This window comes from Rhea pennata, chromosome 17 (assembly GCF_028389875.1).
Source record: "Rhea pennata isolate bPtePen1 chromosome 17, bPtePen1.pri, whole genome shotgun sequence".
NCBI lineage: Eukaryota > Metazoa > Chordata > Aves > Rheiformes > Rheidae > Rhea > Rhea pennata.
In genome coordinates, this window is record NC_084679.1 from 4,617,176 (window position 1) to 4,634,112 (window position 16,937).

The following is a 16,937-nucleotide window of genomic DNA, read 5'->3' on the forward strand; positions in this document are numbered from 1 at the left end:
AGCAGACTCGGAGAACCGCAGAAGTCACCCAGCCAGGAGAGGACGGTCACATCCCTGTGGCTGGGAGCAGCTTGACATCCAAGCGCAGCGAAGAGGCTAGGTCCTCTCCATCTTCCAGGCCCAGAAACACATCGCTCTCTTTGTCCTTCCAAAGCCACCGGGCATTACACCGTACTGGATCGCTGCCTTGGCCGAGGGTGCTGAGAAAACAAAGGCCAGCAGTGTTGCGTGCAAGGAACAGACGCCTCGAAGCCAGCAAACCGTACCCCTGAAGCTCAGGGTGGGCCAGCTAAGTAAAACTGAGAAAGCGACAAGGAAAAAATCCATGTTGCTCAGCTTCAGACTCCGCACCTGCGCTAGCTCCTGAACAAGCCACCCGAAAGCAGGGCATACGCCTGCAGGGCTCGGGGAGCTCAGCCTCGCGCGCGCTGCCCCGCGTCCAAGGGCCGGCATCTTTCCGTAAGCGAGAGGGGCGCAGAGCAACGACGCGGGGCTGCGTGCACAGGCACACGGCTGCCGCGAGCGTCACACCGCCACCCGAGCCGCAGCTCCTCGCTCGGGGAGGTCGCGGGCTGCCCGCAGCACGGCGTCTGCCGCGATCCAGCAGGCCAGCCGGAGCCGCCGGGCCCCCCGGGCGGACGGCAGCGTCCCACACCGGGCGAGGCGGCTGCTGCTGCAGAGCCCTCTCCTTTACGGGGTGCTCAGATGCGACGCTCTGCTCTCCCTCCTATCAAACCGATGCTGAAGACAACAGAGCTTACCATCGCCGCCTGCCAGAGCGGCCTGGCACGGAGCGGTCTTGGGAAGGGAAAGCAAGCGAAACGCAGCTTTTTTGCCCCAGCCGAAGCCAGAAAGCTGCCCTGAAAGAGCTCAGCCCAGCGGGGCCCTTCGGGCAGCCCCCGGCAGAAGCAGCAGTAACAGCAGCACCTCCGAAGATGGGCAGCAGCACGGAGCGCCGACGGTGCCGCAAACCGCCAGGGCACGGCAACGCAGCACAGGGCCAGCACTCGGATAAGAAAACACTCGAGAGCCAGGAACAGCCTCATCCAAACACGCGTCCTCGGGCGGCAGCTCGGAAAGGCGCTCTGGCCTCGCCAGCCTTCCCGAAAGCTGTCCTCGGCCGCGGCAGCGAAGGCTGGCCGCACCCGCGCTCCCCGCCCGGAGGGGCGGCTCACGAGAGCGCTCGGTCTCCAGGTCTGCCGTGTCACCGCGGGATTCGGGAGCGCGGAGAGCACCGGCTCCCCCCCTTCCTGGTAAACCCTCCTGACCCTATATAACCTGAGAGCATCAGGCTCATTTCGATACAATAATCAAACTGTCTAGAGCCAGGAGAGCAAACTCAATATTGCAGAAAAGCCCTCAGCAGCACAAAAATGCAGAGGTCCCCATGGGAGGAGGGAAAAAAAAAAAAAAAAAAAAAAAAAAAAAAAAAAAAAGCTTTTCTTATTTTGAAAGCTTTGCCTGCTGCCTTACCTAGCACAACGTCGCCGACGAAGCCCTCTGCGCTCTCCCCTGACCTCAGGGTAACCTGCGCGCTACCGATGACTGCAGGCAGCCGCGCAGCCTCTCGGCCCCTCTCGCTTTCTGTTTCGAGCACGTGCGCCCGCGGGCGCGCTCCGTCTCCCGCGCCGCCGGCACAACGGCCGGTTAGGAAGCTGAACGCTGCAGGCAGCCCGGGCCGCCGGGCTCGCCCCCGAGGGCAGCCCGCCCCGCGCCGCGGCCGGCGGCAGCTCCCGTCCCGCGCTCCGCGGCCGGAGCCACGCGGGCAAGGCGGCTGCCGCCAGCTCCGGCCGCGCAGCGCTCCCGCCGCCGCCGGCGCTGCCCCTGCGGGCGCTGGAGAAGCCAGGCTCGAGGAAAGCAAAGCCCCGAGCTAGTTTTGCAATGGAAATCCCTCCTCTCTTCCTCCCATCAACAGAAAAACAAGTGCCAATGCCCAGTGCTTTTTGCTTGCTTGGAAAAGGAGCCCGCGGAGACGCAGGGCGCAGCCGGACGAGCACCTGCTGCACCCTCCGAGCGGCCTGGCGCGGCGGCCGCGTCCCCCGCCGCTTACCACTCCCGGCGGAGGAAGCGGCGGGGCGCTCCCCGCCGACTCGCTGGAAACCACCACTCTTGTTTTGCACCGCCGCCGAGCGCGCGCGGTCCCGGCCTCGGTCACCACATCCGCCAGCTGAGCCGGCTCGGCGGCGCGGGGCGGCACCCGCTCGAGAGCCGCCTCTCGAATCTCGGCTTCCGGCGGCGGCCGGCGCCGGGGACTTCGCCCGGCTCAGCTCCTCCGGGCCTGCCGGGCGAGAGGCCGGGCCGGCGTCCTCCGCGAGCCGGGGTGCTCGCGGCACACGGGTACGGAGCCGGGCACATTACCGCCACGGCTCCGCGCGTCCCCCCGGCGGGACCCCACCGCTCTCCTCCTCCTCCGCCCCGGCCGCCCTGCTGCACCCCGCCTCGGTCGCCCACGTCCCTCCGTCCCCCGGGCAGGATCCCTCTCGCGTCCGCCGCTATTTACCTGGAGGGGAGCAGCCAACGGGCAGCTCCGCCTGGAGCGGCGCCGCTTTCCCTCCTCCTGCTTTTCCCGTGTTTCTCCAAACCAAAGAATGTCCCAGGCCTCCGGGAGCTCCGGTTATTCTCCGGGCGTCGAGGGCGTTCGAGGGCGACCGGGGGCGACGCGCGGGCCGTCCCCACGCGCCTGGAGAGCGGGCGCAGCAGGTTGAGCAGGCTGTGCCGAGCCTCGCATGCCCACGGCTGCAGGCGGCCGGCACCGAGCAGCGTATCCCAGCCCGAAACCTGTGACCATCCAGCAATTAATTTGTGTGATAAACTGCTCTCGGAGCGGCTTTATGTAACCCCGGCCCCGGCGACCCGAGCGCCGGCTGGGAGCGGGGCCCGGCAGGCGGAGCGGCTCCCCGGGGCCGCGGTCTCCCTCGCCACGGCAAAGCGGAGGGCTGCCGCTCCAGCGGCTCTGCAGGGGACGCGAGGGGATGCCCCGGCCCCCAGCCCAGCCTGGTACGCCCAGGACTTCCAAAAAGTTGTTTTAAATCTCTGGACACAAGCAGCAAGCGTGACCCAGTTTAGCAATGCGAGGAAAAGCTCCCTGGTGCCTGGATACCCCTTGGCGCTGACGGCACATCAGTTACTCACCGGACCGAGAAACGCACTTTTTAGCCTTTGCCCACAGAAAACTATTTTTTCCGAGGACGGTTCAGGTAGGAGGGAGGAGGAGATGCGGGAGCAGAGCGCCCGCGGGCCGAGCGCGGCCCAACGCTCCGTGCAGCCCGTCGTCCTGACCCTCCCTGGGAGAGAGGGGCTGCGAGGACAACGTACACGAACACACAGATCCCATCGAGACAACCTAGACTGCCACCTTGGCAGTGCACGCCTCGGCCCTTTGCAACAACCACAAAGTCACGAGAAGCCTCGTCATCGCTCCTGGAGGTGCAGACTGGAGGCAACGGCGACAGCCCAGCAGGGAGAGGAAGCCCGAGAACCAAGACACAACTGCTCCCCGTTCCTGAATATCTGTATCTTCTAAATAACAGCGCTGTCACAAAGTCAGCTCTTCTCAGCCCTTATCGTAAGGGCAGCCACCTCCACTAGACATCAGCCAGCTTAAATCCTCCCCAGCTTCTCATAAGCCTCTGCCACGAGCAGACACCCAAAGAGATTCTGCACCCAAATCACCCCCACATGACACATTCTCGGCACAGCCAGCTTGGGGCATCTGCCGCGTCAGGGGGGTGGAGGGGCAGAAGAGGGAACCAAAAGCATTCCACAACACCAAACAAGGGGAAGATCTGGCCTTAAAATAAATCACTCCACTCCTGCAGCATGATAGACTTCTCCCCTTCTGGTTTTCCCCACGAAGGCAGGGACAACCCTGACGTCTGGTTGCAGATGTTCTCCTACGCTCAACTAGGGGCGGCTCACTGGCGGGGGAAATGCAGTCGAGGCTGGAGTTGTGCCATGGCAAGACTTGACTGTTATTTTCCAGAATGATTCTCTGCTTTGGGGGAGAGAGAAAAACCTCTGCAAACTGTCACTGCTGAAGTGCAAAGGAGGCAGTTATTGGTCCAAACGGGGTCTCCTGCAAGCAGAGACTGCTGTCTATCCCACATCCTCCCCCAAACCCATGGAGATGCTCGCTGCGCATTTAAATAAAACAAAACAGTCGTCAACCACCCCACAATCAGTTATACTGTTGGAGATAAGGTCAGTAATAAAAACCTGGCTGAATACATGCATTTTTATCTTGCCTACGGGGATGCAACATGTGCTGGAAGGACAAACGGCTGTATTGTTCTGACCCAGTCTCTTTGCCATCAATCTCTCAGGCACTGCTGACTCGGCCTTTTGTTTCAGGAGGTGACCACAGTGCACGTGGCCTCTTCTTGGAAGGCACCGATTGCTGCTGCCGTCCCTGCGCTGAGGCCGCGGCTGTTGCCAGCACCATTAGGTCTGCAGCAGCTGCACAGCAAAGCGTCCTTCTCGATGCCTTCTCCCGCGGCCGTCAGCGGCGCTGAGCCGTCCCGTCTGAACATGCCGTTTAGGGAAAAGAAGGCACATCTCGGCAGCGGCAGCTCCCCGTTATCCTGACTTCCCACTCGTCTGACCAGCGGCTGGTGCTGGAGTCAGCGGCGAGCCCTTCCGCGGGCGGCCGGGGCGCCCGCACTACGGCGGCACGTTCGTTACGGCGCTGCTCTTTAACCTCTCTCTATCACGAGGCTTTTGGCCCGTTACTCTGCCCCAGCCGCATCCAGGCGCCTTCGAGCGAGGACCCGGCTCCCCCGCCTTGACGCCCAGGGCCTGCCGCTCTGCCTCTCGGAGCTACGCGCGGGCCCATTTCCAGAGCATTGCCCCCAGGTGCTCAGCCAGGGTAAGCGATACTCCTTTCGCACGGTAAACCCAAACCCTCTGCCAGGGCATTTTGCTCGTTGTCGCCCCTCTTCTGCACGGTTCTCCCCCGTCGCCAGCCGCCACCTCCCAGTGGCCCCGCACAACATGCATAACCTGTCTACAGGTGGTGTCCTGCTGCCTCTCAACATTCCCCTTTCCACTCTTCCTTAGGCCTCTGCAGCAAGTGCTTTAGGTCAAAGAATTTGCCTTCCTCGGTATTTTGAATGTACGTGAACACAGCGATGACTAGCAGAAGCCCCGAGTCTTGAAGAAGGTGTTTCCAGTGCAGTGTCTGCAGGAGCGGCTCCGGGCAAGGCGTTCAGAGCCAGGCTACCGGGGCAGGCAACCGCTTTAGATCTCCGAAAGAGGTACTAGTGGGTCTCCACCATTGCTAAAGCACATACGCAGCAATCTTTTTTTTTTCTTTCTGTGGATTTTTAACATTGAGATCAGCCAAAAGCAAAGGAGTACCCCCTACATCAAATAGTCCAAAAAGCAACCGTAGAAATTTGCAATAGCTTGAAGAAATAAGACTGTTTTAGATAAATACCGTATCCTAAGAAAAATGAACTGTAAACACTAACTGCTGTAAGTCAACTCCTTCTTGGCAAAAAGGGAGAGACCCCAGGGCAGCGAATTCAGTGCCCTGTTACTTCGCTTCCACTCTCTCTACTCTCCCAAACCCAGAACACAAAGCAAACATTCCCCAAGCCACCACTGAACGGCTCGGATCTCGTGCAATACTTCACTGGAATTTTCCAGGTACTTCTCTGGAGAGATCACTGCAGTTCTGTGACAGAGACCTGACCAGAGCTGGTATTCCAAGGTATGATTCGCATTTTCAAGTCGTTCCTCAAAACACTAACTGGAGCCTGGCAGAAACAACTCAACAAGCAAATCTCTGGCACGAATTGCCCCCAGCTCAGCTATGCAGCTGGTAGCAAGACTTTTTTCACTTTTTGAGGTGGCTGGAGAAGGCTCTTTGCAGCCTGGGGGATTTTCGGATTTGGCACTGCAAACTCTTCCATTCAAGTTCCTGGAGCACTGACACAAACTGGCATTTTGCTTCCAGCAGATAAAACCGTGAACAGCCACTCCAAGAAAAATCAGAACAAGCAGCACAAGGGCACCTTGCGGTTGTAAGGCAAAGCGCTACTTCTCTGCAGGCGTACCTGACACTGTATTTCCACACCAGTCCTTTCACCCCAAAGACAAGCTAGCTCCTGCCATCTCAGGAGCATCTGCCTAACAGCACCTTCAGAATAGGACAGTCGGTTTAACTTGCCCTGTGCAACCTCCTGGGAGGAGTTTTGGCAGGGAAGGCCACCATTTGGCCAGGGCACCAACACAAGTTTGTACCAACTTGGTTGCCTCTGTTGTACAGGCAGACAAGGAAGTATTTATCATCAGCCAAAAAAAGAGCAATCATCCTGGGACACTCCTGCACGACTACTGCTTTGAAAAAGGGGAGCTGTAATGAAGAAGGTACGGAGGTGTAGAAGGAGCTGCTCCCAGGCAGGAGAGGCGGGCACAGGAGGGAGCACCAAGGTCTTTGAAAGCCAGAGCTCGGAGTTTGAGGAGGGGAAAAACTCAAGTTTCCGGCTCCATGGAGGCAGCTGGAGGGAACGGGGCCGCACAGCACGCACGAGGCTTGCAGAGCGCTGACAGCTCGCTCGGTGGGTTTCAAGAGGCGCAGGAACACCGAGTTCATATGCACATGCACGCACCCCAAAGAAAACCCCTAACCCATGAAACCTGTTCAACATCAACAACTCCAGTAGGTAAAACTCTAAAAGCACCCCAAAGCACAAGCTGATTTAGTAAAGGGACTCTTGCACTGGAGCACCTTGCATCTCCCCAGCCCCGGCATGACCTCCAGGCAACCCAAAGGTGTGTCGCTCCCACAGCGAGGAAATGCCAGGGCACAAACAGGGCGAGGACGACGACAGTGAGCACTCAGGAGGGCACAAGAAGCAACCGGATATGGAGGAGGAGGAAGAGAGGAAGGCCCTCCTGTCCCCAGGGAACGTTGATCATCAAGAGGCTTTGAAGGAAAGAGGGACGTGCACTGTGCAAGGAAATCAATCTGCTTACAGAAAGTATCTCCGGGTTGCCTGAAAATGAACATCTTTCATGCCAAGGTTTCCTTTGAGAGAGCATGAACTTTGGACACATTGGAAGGTTAGAAGTAATGGGGTTTTTTTGTTTTTTTTTTCTTCTCACCTTTAGCTAAAGATCACAGAGCATCAACAAAATTCCTTTGTTTCCAGGCTGGACATGACAAATCAGCTAAACACCCCAATACTACAGCTAATTAATATGAAAAACCAAAATATTTTCCCTTTAGTCCAATCAGGAACCATGTAATGCTCTTAAGAAAAAACAATCTGTTCCTGTTGGATTTCAGTTTTACTAAAAGATGTCAAACAAACTAAAACCCTTTTCACCAACCTTCCTTCTTCCCTTCCCAAAGTACGTATGCATACATACTTTGCAATGTTTCTTTTTTCTTTCTTAAAAAGTGATTTTTTTTTTAATATCTATTAGATGGAATTAAGTAGAGGGTCACTCTAAAACACCAGACCAGATGCGGGTACCAGATGCAGGTCAGTGCAGGTGACGATACCCCGACACAGACGTGGACTAGTCCACGTGGTGGAAAAGCCTGCTCTCAGCTCCATGCGGCCCAGGTTCAGCCTGCATCAGACCCATCTCTTCCCATTCCTCCCGTAAACTTACAGGGGCCTAAGAGCGAAACACCAGCCTACAAATCCTTAACCCGCCAGTACTGGATTTTCCCTGCCACCTCTGAACTCCCTAGGGATCACTAGAGCTCGCTGCTGGGGGATGGTGACTGTGCAAACAAAGCACTTTTTTTCGGTTCTTTCGAAACCCATCTTTCTCCCATTTGGTGGCTACTCGCTTAGGTTTTGCAAAGTGCCCAGCCTGCTTCTGCTGCGCTCTGCCCCTTCGGCACATCCACTCTCATTTGCCTCATCTGTGAAACCCAACAGCTGCAATCCTTGAAATCACTTTTCCTAAAGAAGAGTCTCCAAGCCTAAAATAATGTTACGGCTCATTTCTGAGCTCAATATTCCTGCAGCGCCACGCTTCCCTCGGTGCAACCGTCACAGGTGAGCTAACGTTTTTTATATTGCAACAGCATTTACAGCTCAACTGTGCTCAGCCCTGCACACGCACCCAGGAGAGACACGCAGGGGATTTCCGCAGTGGGAATTCCTGCAGCCAGGGTAAAGCTCCCAGGGCTAATAAATTCCCAGTTCTTCTCATGAAAGGATGTCATGGAACGCAGCAGACCAGAACCCAAATCTAATTAGATGCAAGACATGTTTGTGTTGGGTAGGTTTTGGCCTCTGTTGCTTTCTTCCAAACAAGCTCTCACTGTGCAAACACACCCCACGACAAAACTGACCTGGCCAAGCCATGCAATCAAATACCACTTTAATATTAAACAGCACAGCAACTTCAAAGCAACCGGGCTCTCCCAAACAATCCCAGAGATCAGCTCCATCCACGGAGCCGTGGCCGGGTTCCAGCTGACGGCTCCGCCGAGCGAAACACGTGTGTTTGCAAACAGCTGAGCACGGCGGGGCAGATCACGCAGGGACACGTTTCCAAGAAACGCTCTGTCTGCCCTCTCGAACAGAGGCCAGGTACATCTGATTTGTGTGGGGCTGGCACACTTTTACCGAGTGGGAGAGAGGATCCCTTTGGCTTTCCATCCAAAATCTCAACTCAGACCTCTCCTGCATCCAACCACCTAAAAGGTATCACATAACCCTGGAAGATTACATGCGGCTGTAAAAATAGCTTTTAGGAGCAAATGCCAGCAACTTCTTCCAACATCAATACGGCAGAATAAAAACAGTATTCACTCTAGCCAGAGAGCACGACAGACACCCAGAGCTCAGTCTGACACGTGATCAACTGGCCCATTTGGTTCAGTCTGCTGCTGTGTGACACCAAGGGGGGCAACGTGGGTTAGCAAGACACAATGACTCAACCCCAAGGCTAGGAGCCATTTGCACACTTCCAAAATCCCTCTCAAAATTGGGTTTTGAGGGGTTTGGAGGTTTTTTTTACATGCGGGCTCTGCAACAACTGCAGATCTGGCTCACCTGGTCACATCCTGTTCAAGTTTCTGATAAAAACAAAAAGAACTGAGATCTTCCGGCTGAGAAAAATGCTCTCATGCCACCCCACCTCCCAAATAAACACGCTCGCACTGATGGAAGCAAGACTCCTGTAAACTGAACCAGGTCAGCGTGTCTCATATCCTGGATGAAAAGATTCTTTGTGCAGAAGAATGCAGGCCCCAAGCAACCTTCATGAGCCAGGCAACGCAGCCAAAAGCTAGTCCAGCACCCTCCTTACATTTCTATTTCAAAGCTTTTCCGAGCGCTCTCTCTGCTCCCTGTGCCACCCTGCTGAAGTCCAGAGGGGTGGGCAGACTGAGACTTCTGCCATTCACTGCAGTTCATGGATTTCCAGGCTTTCAAGTCAAACCCTAACATCATCACAACAGGGATTTTACAGTTCAACAGGCTTCACTGCCAAAAACGTAGGCGTGAGACAACGCTGCCTCACCCCCACCTCCCCTTGCCCTAACTCACATTACAAACATTTCTGTGGCTGTGGTCACCTTGCTTTAACTCACCAACAAGCTGGCTCCAAAGAGCAGCCTTCCAAGTGTGCGCCACGCTCCAGCACCTAATAAGATTCATTTAAGCGGCTTGAGCTGACTAAGGCTGTTCCACTAAGGAGAGTTTTTTTCCGTTAAGGGCTTAAGCCTAAATCATTCAAACATCCAGGATGAGCAAGCACAGACATGAGTGACAAATACAGAAGGGAGAGGCAGGACCTGGGTGAATTAACCCTTGCAAGCTCCAATGCATTCCACAAAAATGGTCCCCCCGACCGAGAAGGGAGCTGCAGGTTTCTTAGGCAGCACTGCCCGTCCTGCAGAAATCGCAGCAGCTCTCAGGGACGCGAAGGCAAGGGATGGGGCTGGCTGGGAACCGACAGGCCCGCACGCGGGAGAGGCCAGGCGCTCCCCAGATCAGCGCAGAGGAAAGGCCGCGCCGAGGAGGGACGGGGGCAGCGCGCTTGAACTCCACGTGGGCGCTCAGCTGCTCTTCCCCTTCTCTCCCAACGCTCGCTCCTGCTGCGTCTGCCCAACAGCGTTCCCTCTGGGAAAGGCCCAGGGCCCCCGCGCTCAGAAACGGCGCGTCCGTGTCCACCAGCATCCATTGCAAGCGGCACGGAGAGGCTGGAAAGGGAGAGAAAGCCTGCAAGTACTACATGGAGAAGAAGAGTATCACATTGGAGCGGAATGATGAAATCCTGTATCACAAACACGGAAACGCTCTGATTTTCGTTATCAGCCACATCAGAGAGCCACGCTGCTGAAGCACCGCCCCAGCGAGGGGGACACACCGCGCGGCTCCCAGCCCGCGAGCGGGCAGCGCCTCGGGCCTTACCGCATGCGGTCGAGCGATCTGAACCGGATAGGACATGGCGTGAGGGGGATAGCGCGGCTCAACGGCACGCCAGCTCTGCGTCACGGGCTGGGTAGATCCAGACATGTCGAACGAGCAGACGCGGCGTTCGCTGCTTCCAGATCGCCGGCACAAAGGATCAGGAGAGGCGAGAGCTCCTCTTCATCGTGTGCGCGCTCTCCACATCACACCGCAACTGCAAGCGAACAGGAAAGCAGCAGGTTAAGACTCAGTCAACCACAGACCTGCTAAACATCCGAACGCGGAGCCTCCGAGAACGAGCAGAACCCGACCGCCTTCCAGGTTCTCAAGCAGTCCCATCTTCTCCTTGGCAAACACTGCTGCCAAGTTTTTATTAGTGAATATTCCTGAAGCCCAAATGTAAGGTTATTCCAAATCCACCCCAACTGACTGCAGTGATGGGCAACACGGCGTTGCCCAGGAAGCAATCCCCAGTGGCGGCTCAGGTGGGCCCTGCGGGCTGCAGGCGCGTGCATCGAGGCCTCCGACGCCAAGTCTCCCAGAGACGGGTATTTCTGAGGGGTGACCTAGCTCCCAACAACGCCAGTGGTGGTTTTGGTACTTCAAAACGGGCAGAAAGTCCAAATGCAGAAGCAGAACAACGTGAAAGAAAAGAGCAGCAACGTTTAGGCCGAGTTCAGCAGTGGAGAAGACATTTATCTGGCCATTTCAAACTCTGGGAAGAGCAGCGCTAGAGAGGGAGCAAGGCTGGAACAAATGCTCGCGCAAGGAGCGCAAGACTGCCATTTCCAGCCCAGAACCCTCCCTGGTGGCAGCTCCCACCCCTCATTTGAGCGCAGCAGTCCCAGCGGAGCAGCCTGGCCCCTGCTCTACTACCGTCTCGCCCAGCACTTCCCACAGGGAGCTTTGCCTGCTGCCACAATTTTGCTTTCCTCGTCAGGCGCTATCACAAGTTCTCCCTCCTCGGCCACCTCTCCCTGCCGATACCACTTCGCTCATCCGGGCACACGTTCCCCTTTCAGCGTCCTCCTTTCCAAGCGGTGGCAGTTTTTGCACCCGTTTGGCGCGAGCCCTGCTCAGCGCCCAGGGTGACGTGGCGCGCCGAGCCCCAGCCATCGCACCACCCACGGGACCCCGCTGTCACGCGGGGCCTCCTCGCAAGGGTGTCACAAGCCTCCAGTGCCAGGGAAATATCAATTCAGCAGCAGGCCCTTCTGATTAGGATCAAGCGCCACGGAAAACACCTTGCCCAGAGAGCATTTCCACAGACGCCCCGTCGCCCGCACGGCTGACGGCTCACCGCGTGCTCCAATCCCCGTTGCTGCTGCAACGGGGCGAGGAAACCCCGCGGAGCGGGAGCATTCCCCTAGCCCTGCGGAGAGATTTACAAGTTGCTGATTTTTATAGATCCTTCCAGTAGTTTGTTTGGAGAGGAATTTAAGCCTCTACTTTGTCAGGACTTCAACTAAAAGTAACCAGTGTTTACATGCTGCCCTTTATTGCTGCCAGTTTAAGAGGCATTACCCATTATTCTCATATTAACGGTTAATTATACAAAGCATAAATTTCCACCGCTGCCGGGATTTGGAGGACGCTGCCACAAGCGATCTCGTCCACGGAGACTCGCAGCTCCGCCGGCTCACTCGAACGCGAGCGCAGCTCGTCCGGCCTCCCCCGCCGCCTCCGCTCTTTCCTATCGCAGGCAAGGCTGGAGGCGTGCACGCCTCTTCCTCGCCCCGCGGGCTTAGTAAGTACGGATCTGGGCAAGCTTTGCAGTGATAGCAAAGTCTTCCATCAGCGCACGAGGAGCAGCAGAAAAGGCTCCGAGCGCTGTAAGCTACGCGCAGCCTTTTCTCCCGCTGCCGCGGCCACTTCTCCGGGAGGAGCACGGCGAGCTGCACGAACGCAGCTTCAACCGAAACAGCAGTCGGTGCGTACGAAGACCAAAAACGGGGCGGGAAAGGAAAAAGATGATGATTTTCCCCCCCCTCCTCGAGACCACAGATCAGCCCTTGCCGATAAACCATTTATCTGCTACAAGCAGACGCAAGCCTGCCTCACTGGTTTGCCTGCAGCCACGCGCTGTTCGCCGGGCCAAAACAAAATCAAACCAAAGCAACGGTCCCCAGCGCGCCGGACGCTGCGACGAGAAGCAGCCCGAGGAGCTCCCCCTCTTATAAAGGGGTTGATTTCCAAAAGAAAGAAAAAAAAGAATCCGCAGCCAGCTCCTGCTACGGCCTAAGGACGACGGAAGCGGCTCTGGGCACGCTCCTCGCAGGGGTCAGCCACGCCGCTCGCGCGGGGGGCGTTCTGCAGAGCCGGGCGCCGCGCGCAGGAAGACGCCGCGCGCAGGAAGACGCCGCGCGAGGCCTGGCGGCAGCCGGCAGCCGCCCATGGTCCCGCCGGGCCCTCCCCGCGCGCGGGACCGGGGGCGCCCGGCCCCGCGGCACCTCCCCTGCTGCGCCGCCCGCCGGGGCGTCCGGCCCCGCCGCGCCGGCGCTCGGCGGCATCCAGCCCCGGGCAGGAAAGCCCCTGCAGCCGCGGGGGAACCCAGAGACGCCCGGAGGGCTGCCAGCACTGGTTTATACTGCCGGCGCGACTACCCCACTTCCCCCCGCGCTCCCGACTGGAAGCGGCTCGAAGCGCCCGTTCCCGTCCTGAACTGCGGGGCGGTGCTGTCGGCACGACGCGCGGCAGCCCCGGCTCCCAGCCGGGATCTGCAGAAGTTTACGGCTCCTTCCTAGTAACGGATTCAAACTCGGACATCGCTACTGCGGCCCCCGAGCAGCTAACCAGCACGTGCCGGCACCCGCTCCAGCACGCCGGAGCCGCGGCTGGATTTCAGGGAACGGGCTGCCCGGTTCGGAGCTCAGCAGGCGGACGCCCGCAGTGCCAGCGCCGGCACCACCGGCCGTGCAACGCCGAACGGGGCGTCTGCTTTTTTCTTTCTCCTCAGATCAGAAGTTCAGCCTCAAAACTCAGCACCAACCACAAAGACGCATTGCGTTAAGCTTTAAAGCGGCTCTAGAGCTTTCTGGTTTTGCCTCTGCGACCAGCTACCGGTACCGAAGCACCGGTCATTCCCCGAGCTTCCCAGGGCCAGGGTGCAAGGTAACTAGGCAGATCTGCGGTGGCGATTTTGTCCCAAGCAGCAGCGCCAGTGGAAGAGCTTTGCGAGCTGAAGTCTGCAGTTTCTGGGGGGCTGGAGGTGCGGGAGAGAACCAGGGCCCCGGCGAGGCGCCGGCGGGGCGCCGGGGGTCCAGCTGGAGCACAGCGCGGCACGGTGGCACCGGCGGCGGGACGCCTTCGCGGCCGGGCGCGGCGAGGGCTGCCGGGACGCCGCCTCGCCAGGGACCCTCGCTCGTTTGTTTTTAAGAGAGGAACACAAGCAAAAGGAGCAGATTAATAGCAATAAAACAGAACGCGTGCAGTCAGGCTCTTTAAATCTTTAAGATTGAACTCTTTGGTTACTACTTTTCTCAACTGATTTTGATGAGGAACAGACATTGTCTCACCGGAAAAGTATGTCGCTCCTCTACTTGGAGTCTCCATCAAAGAATATTTCATCCCCAGACCTGCATTAGCCATTACAGCACTAGGTACGAGGAGATTTACAATCTCTGATTGGAAACAGGAGAAAGCAGGAGGTTCCTGGCAAATCCTGCACCAGGAGCGCAACACAGAGCTGCAGGAGAGGCGAGAAGCTACAGAGGCTCCTGCGTCCGCCGATGTCCACCTGTACGGGAGAAGCCCGGGGTCCTGCCCTGCTGCTGAAGCCTCCAGCAACACCACCCTCCTCACCCCGCCAGCTCCGCAGAGCAGGCGAGCTGGACCCTTCACCACGTCCGCAGAAAGCCCTGGGGCCGCAGCAGACCAGCAGGCAGGACTGTACCGGTGCAAGGAGTAACAGTGAAACTACAGCTTTCACGGCACGAGGGGAGCTGCCTCCGATGGCAGCCGGGTCCTGCGCTGCGCCTCCACCTCGGTCTGGTTTCCGGGGCGTGTAGGGTTCCCCTGCTCCATTCACCATCTCTCTTTCCGCACAGGCTTTCGCCATCCAGCCTCGGTCCCTCCGCTACGGCGCGAGCGGGGACCTGAACACCCCACGCATTGCGAACCTGACCCTAAACCTGCGCAGCTCATTCTGCTGACTTCACGGTGCGAACCACGCTGCTCTCCCCTGAACGCAAGCACTTTTTCCTGCAAAGACGGGTGCTTGAAATCACGTCTCTGCTAGAGAGCCAAAAGTTTTCCGGTGCAAGACAGTTGTCCAGGCAAACTATCAGCTCTCCAGCAAAGCGCTCTCCTGTACGCAGCAGGCACTAGCGTTTGCCCTGGACCCCCAGGATCCTCTCCAATACGGATCCTGAGCACCCTAAACTATCTCAATAATCTGGAGTTCAGGGACACACATGCCACTTGCAAAATATACCTTATAAGCCCAGTGTTATAAAGAGACTGCGAGCCCCTGTCGTCTGTCTTTGCAATTCAAAGCCTCTCTCCACCCCCACCCAGGCTCCCTGCGCCTCTGATCCATGGGCTATTTATTGTGTGAAATCATTTCCTCATCACCTGTTCTCCCCAATTTACACCATGAAAGCACTCGGCAAGACACTGCAAGTTCCTGCAGGCTCGTCCACGCCAGAGGTGCCCTGCCCACGCCGCCGGCCGCCTGGGTGCCCGCCAGCTCGCGCCCCGCGCGCCAGCCCCGGCCGCCCGCTAACCCGGGGCACAGCTCCGGGCCAGCCTGGTTTGGGTCCTGCCCCGAGGACAGGCTCTGCAAGCCCCCATCTCCCTGCACTCACTACAGGGACGCGCTCGATCAGACGCGGGCCTGCACGCTCCTGCTCATCGCTGAGCCCGGCCGCTTACAAGAGCGAAGGACGCGCTAATCCGGCCAGCGCCACGCAAAAAGCACAGACCTGACCTAATTACCCCACGCCTTAGTCCACCCATCTGAAAGGTGAGAAGCACAAGACACTCCCAGCCCACAAAATATCAGTTTATCTGTCTTTATAAAGGTTTTAAAGATCCCAGTGAAAACATACTGCTCAAGTTTAACATACACTTTTTTTTTTTTTTTTTTTTTTTAAAGGAAAGACATGCTGAAATAACATTAACAGAATAATCTGTTTCTTAAATCCAGAGTAGCATTACTCAACTTGTGGTCTGAAGACCATGGATGGTCTGCAAAAGTCGTTAGAAGGTAGCCCACAAACTGACGGCAAAAGACTTAATTGAAAGACAACAGCCAGCACCACCGTACTACATGTGCCCTGCAGACAGGCAGGCAAATAAACAAAATGCTGCTAGCACTCATCAGGGTACATTTAACTGATGAACATTGGCAATAAAGTTGAGTTTTAATTATAAGTGTAAAATGATGCAACTTTTTGGAAAAACAATCAAATCTTTTTTTTTTTGTTGTTGTTGGAAGAGGAAAGTCGCCATGTATTTAGCATTTGAGTAAAAAAAAAAAAAAAGTATATATATCCTCCAGTCAACCTGTGTGTTTTCAAATAAATTTAGGAGTAGCTTCATTTGAAATGTATAATTAATACCAAGTTACAGTGTTCATCTCCAAGAGACCAACCGACCAACCAGCCAGGCTAAACCCCCAGCACGTGGCTGGCTGCGCAGCAGAGCAGAACAGCGCATTTACTGTCGACAGCCGTTGCACTACCTGCAGCGGTGTTCACGCGCCATACGTCTCTAGATCAAAAGCAGATCACAAAAATGGTTAGAGATTTATCCATGTCTTCTTTTAAAGACTAGTGGAAGTAAAAATAATTAAAGATGTGATGAAAACGTGTAGAGAACCACTCCTAAGAAAGGCGCAACACGATGATAATAGATTTGTCTAATCAATATGTGCATGAAATTTTCTTGGAAGAGAGTTGACATTATACACAAATATTTGTATGTAGCGTATCCATTAAGTCCTTTCAATAAATAGGAAAGCAGGCAGTCTGCCATAAATTCAGGGCTGTATGCAGAGTAACAGAGGAAACGACGTCGGTGTCTGCAGGCCAGGAATCCCTAGCAGCATTCAATCACAGCAGGCTACGAAGGTTTTAAGTTAAAACAGCAGCACAGGGTCAACAGGAAAGATCAGGCGCGTCCCGAGCTCCATGGCATGGAGAAGAGGTTATTTCAACCCTAATGATCAAGGCCTTTATCATCAATGCGCAGTCGAAGCATTTTCCTGCTTTGGAAGAGCAGGAAAGCGAAGCAGGGCTCGAGCACCGCGGAGCCGCTCCGCTGCCCAGCCCGCGCTTCCTCGTACGCGCCCCCGAACGGCAACGGCACCTTCGCACGGCTCTTGCCCCATTCCCCAGCTGCATCCCCACAACTGACTCTGAGGTCTCTCGATTTACAGCAACCCTCCTCCCTCTTCCCTTTCGGCCAGATAACTTCGGAACTATATTAATTTCCTGGTCTGATTGAGGGTGTGGATGCAGTATATCGGCACTTCTGGGGGAAGGAGGGACCCTGTGGCCCCACAACGGAGCTGCCCAGCGCAGGATGTTACCCTTGTGGGAAGAGACAACC

The 16,937-nt window shown here is 56.6% G+C and overlaps 1 protein-coding gene across 9 annotated transcripts in view; it reads right to left on the minus strand.

Annotated features, from left to right (window-relative positions):
* The window catches only part of NCOR2 (nuclear receptor corepressor 2), a 267,305-nt gene that overhangs the window by 176,660 nt on the left and 73,708 nt on the right, over positions 1-16,937 (minus strand). For all 9 annotated transcript variants that reach the window (XM_062590203.1, XM_062590200.1, XM_062590204.1 and 6 more), the window contains exon 2: positions 10,386-10,599. In XM_062590203.1, the coding sequence (XP_062446187.1) occupies positions 10,386-10,490 (105 nt within the window). In that variant the 5' untranslated portion in view covers positions 10,491-10,599. The remainder of the gene's footprint in view (positions 1-10,385; positions 10,600-16,937) is intronic.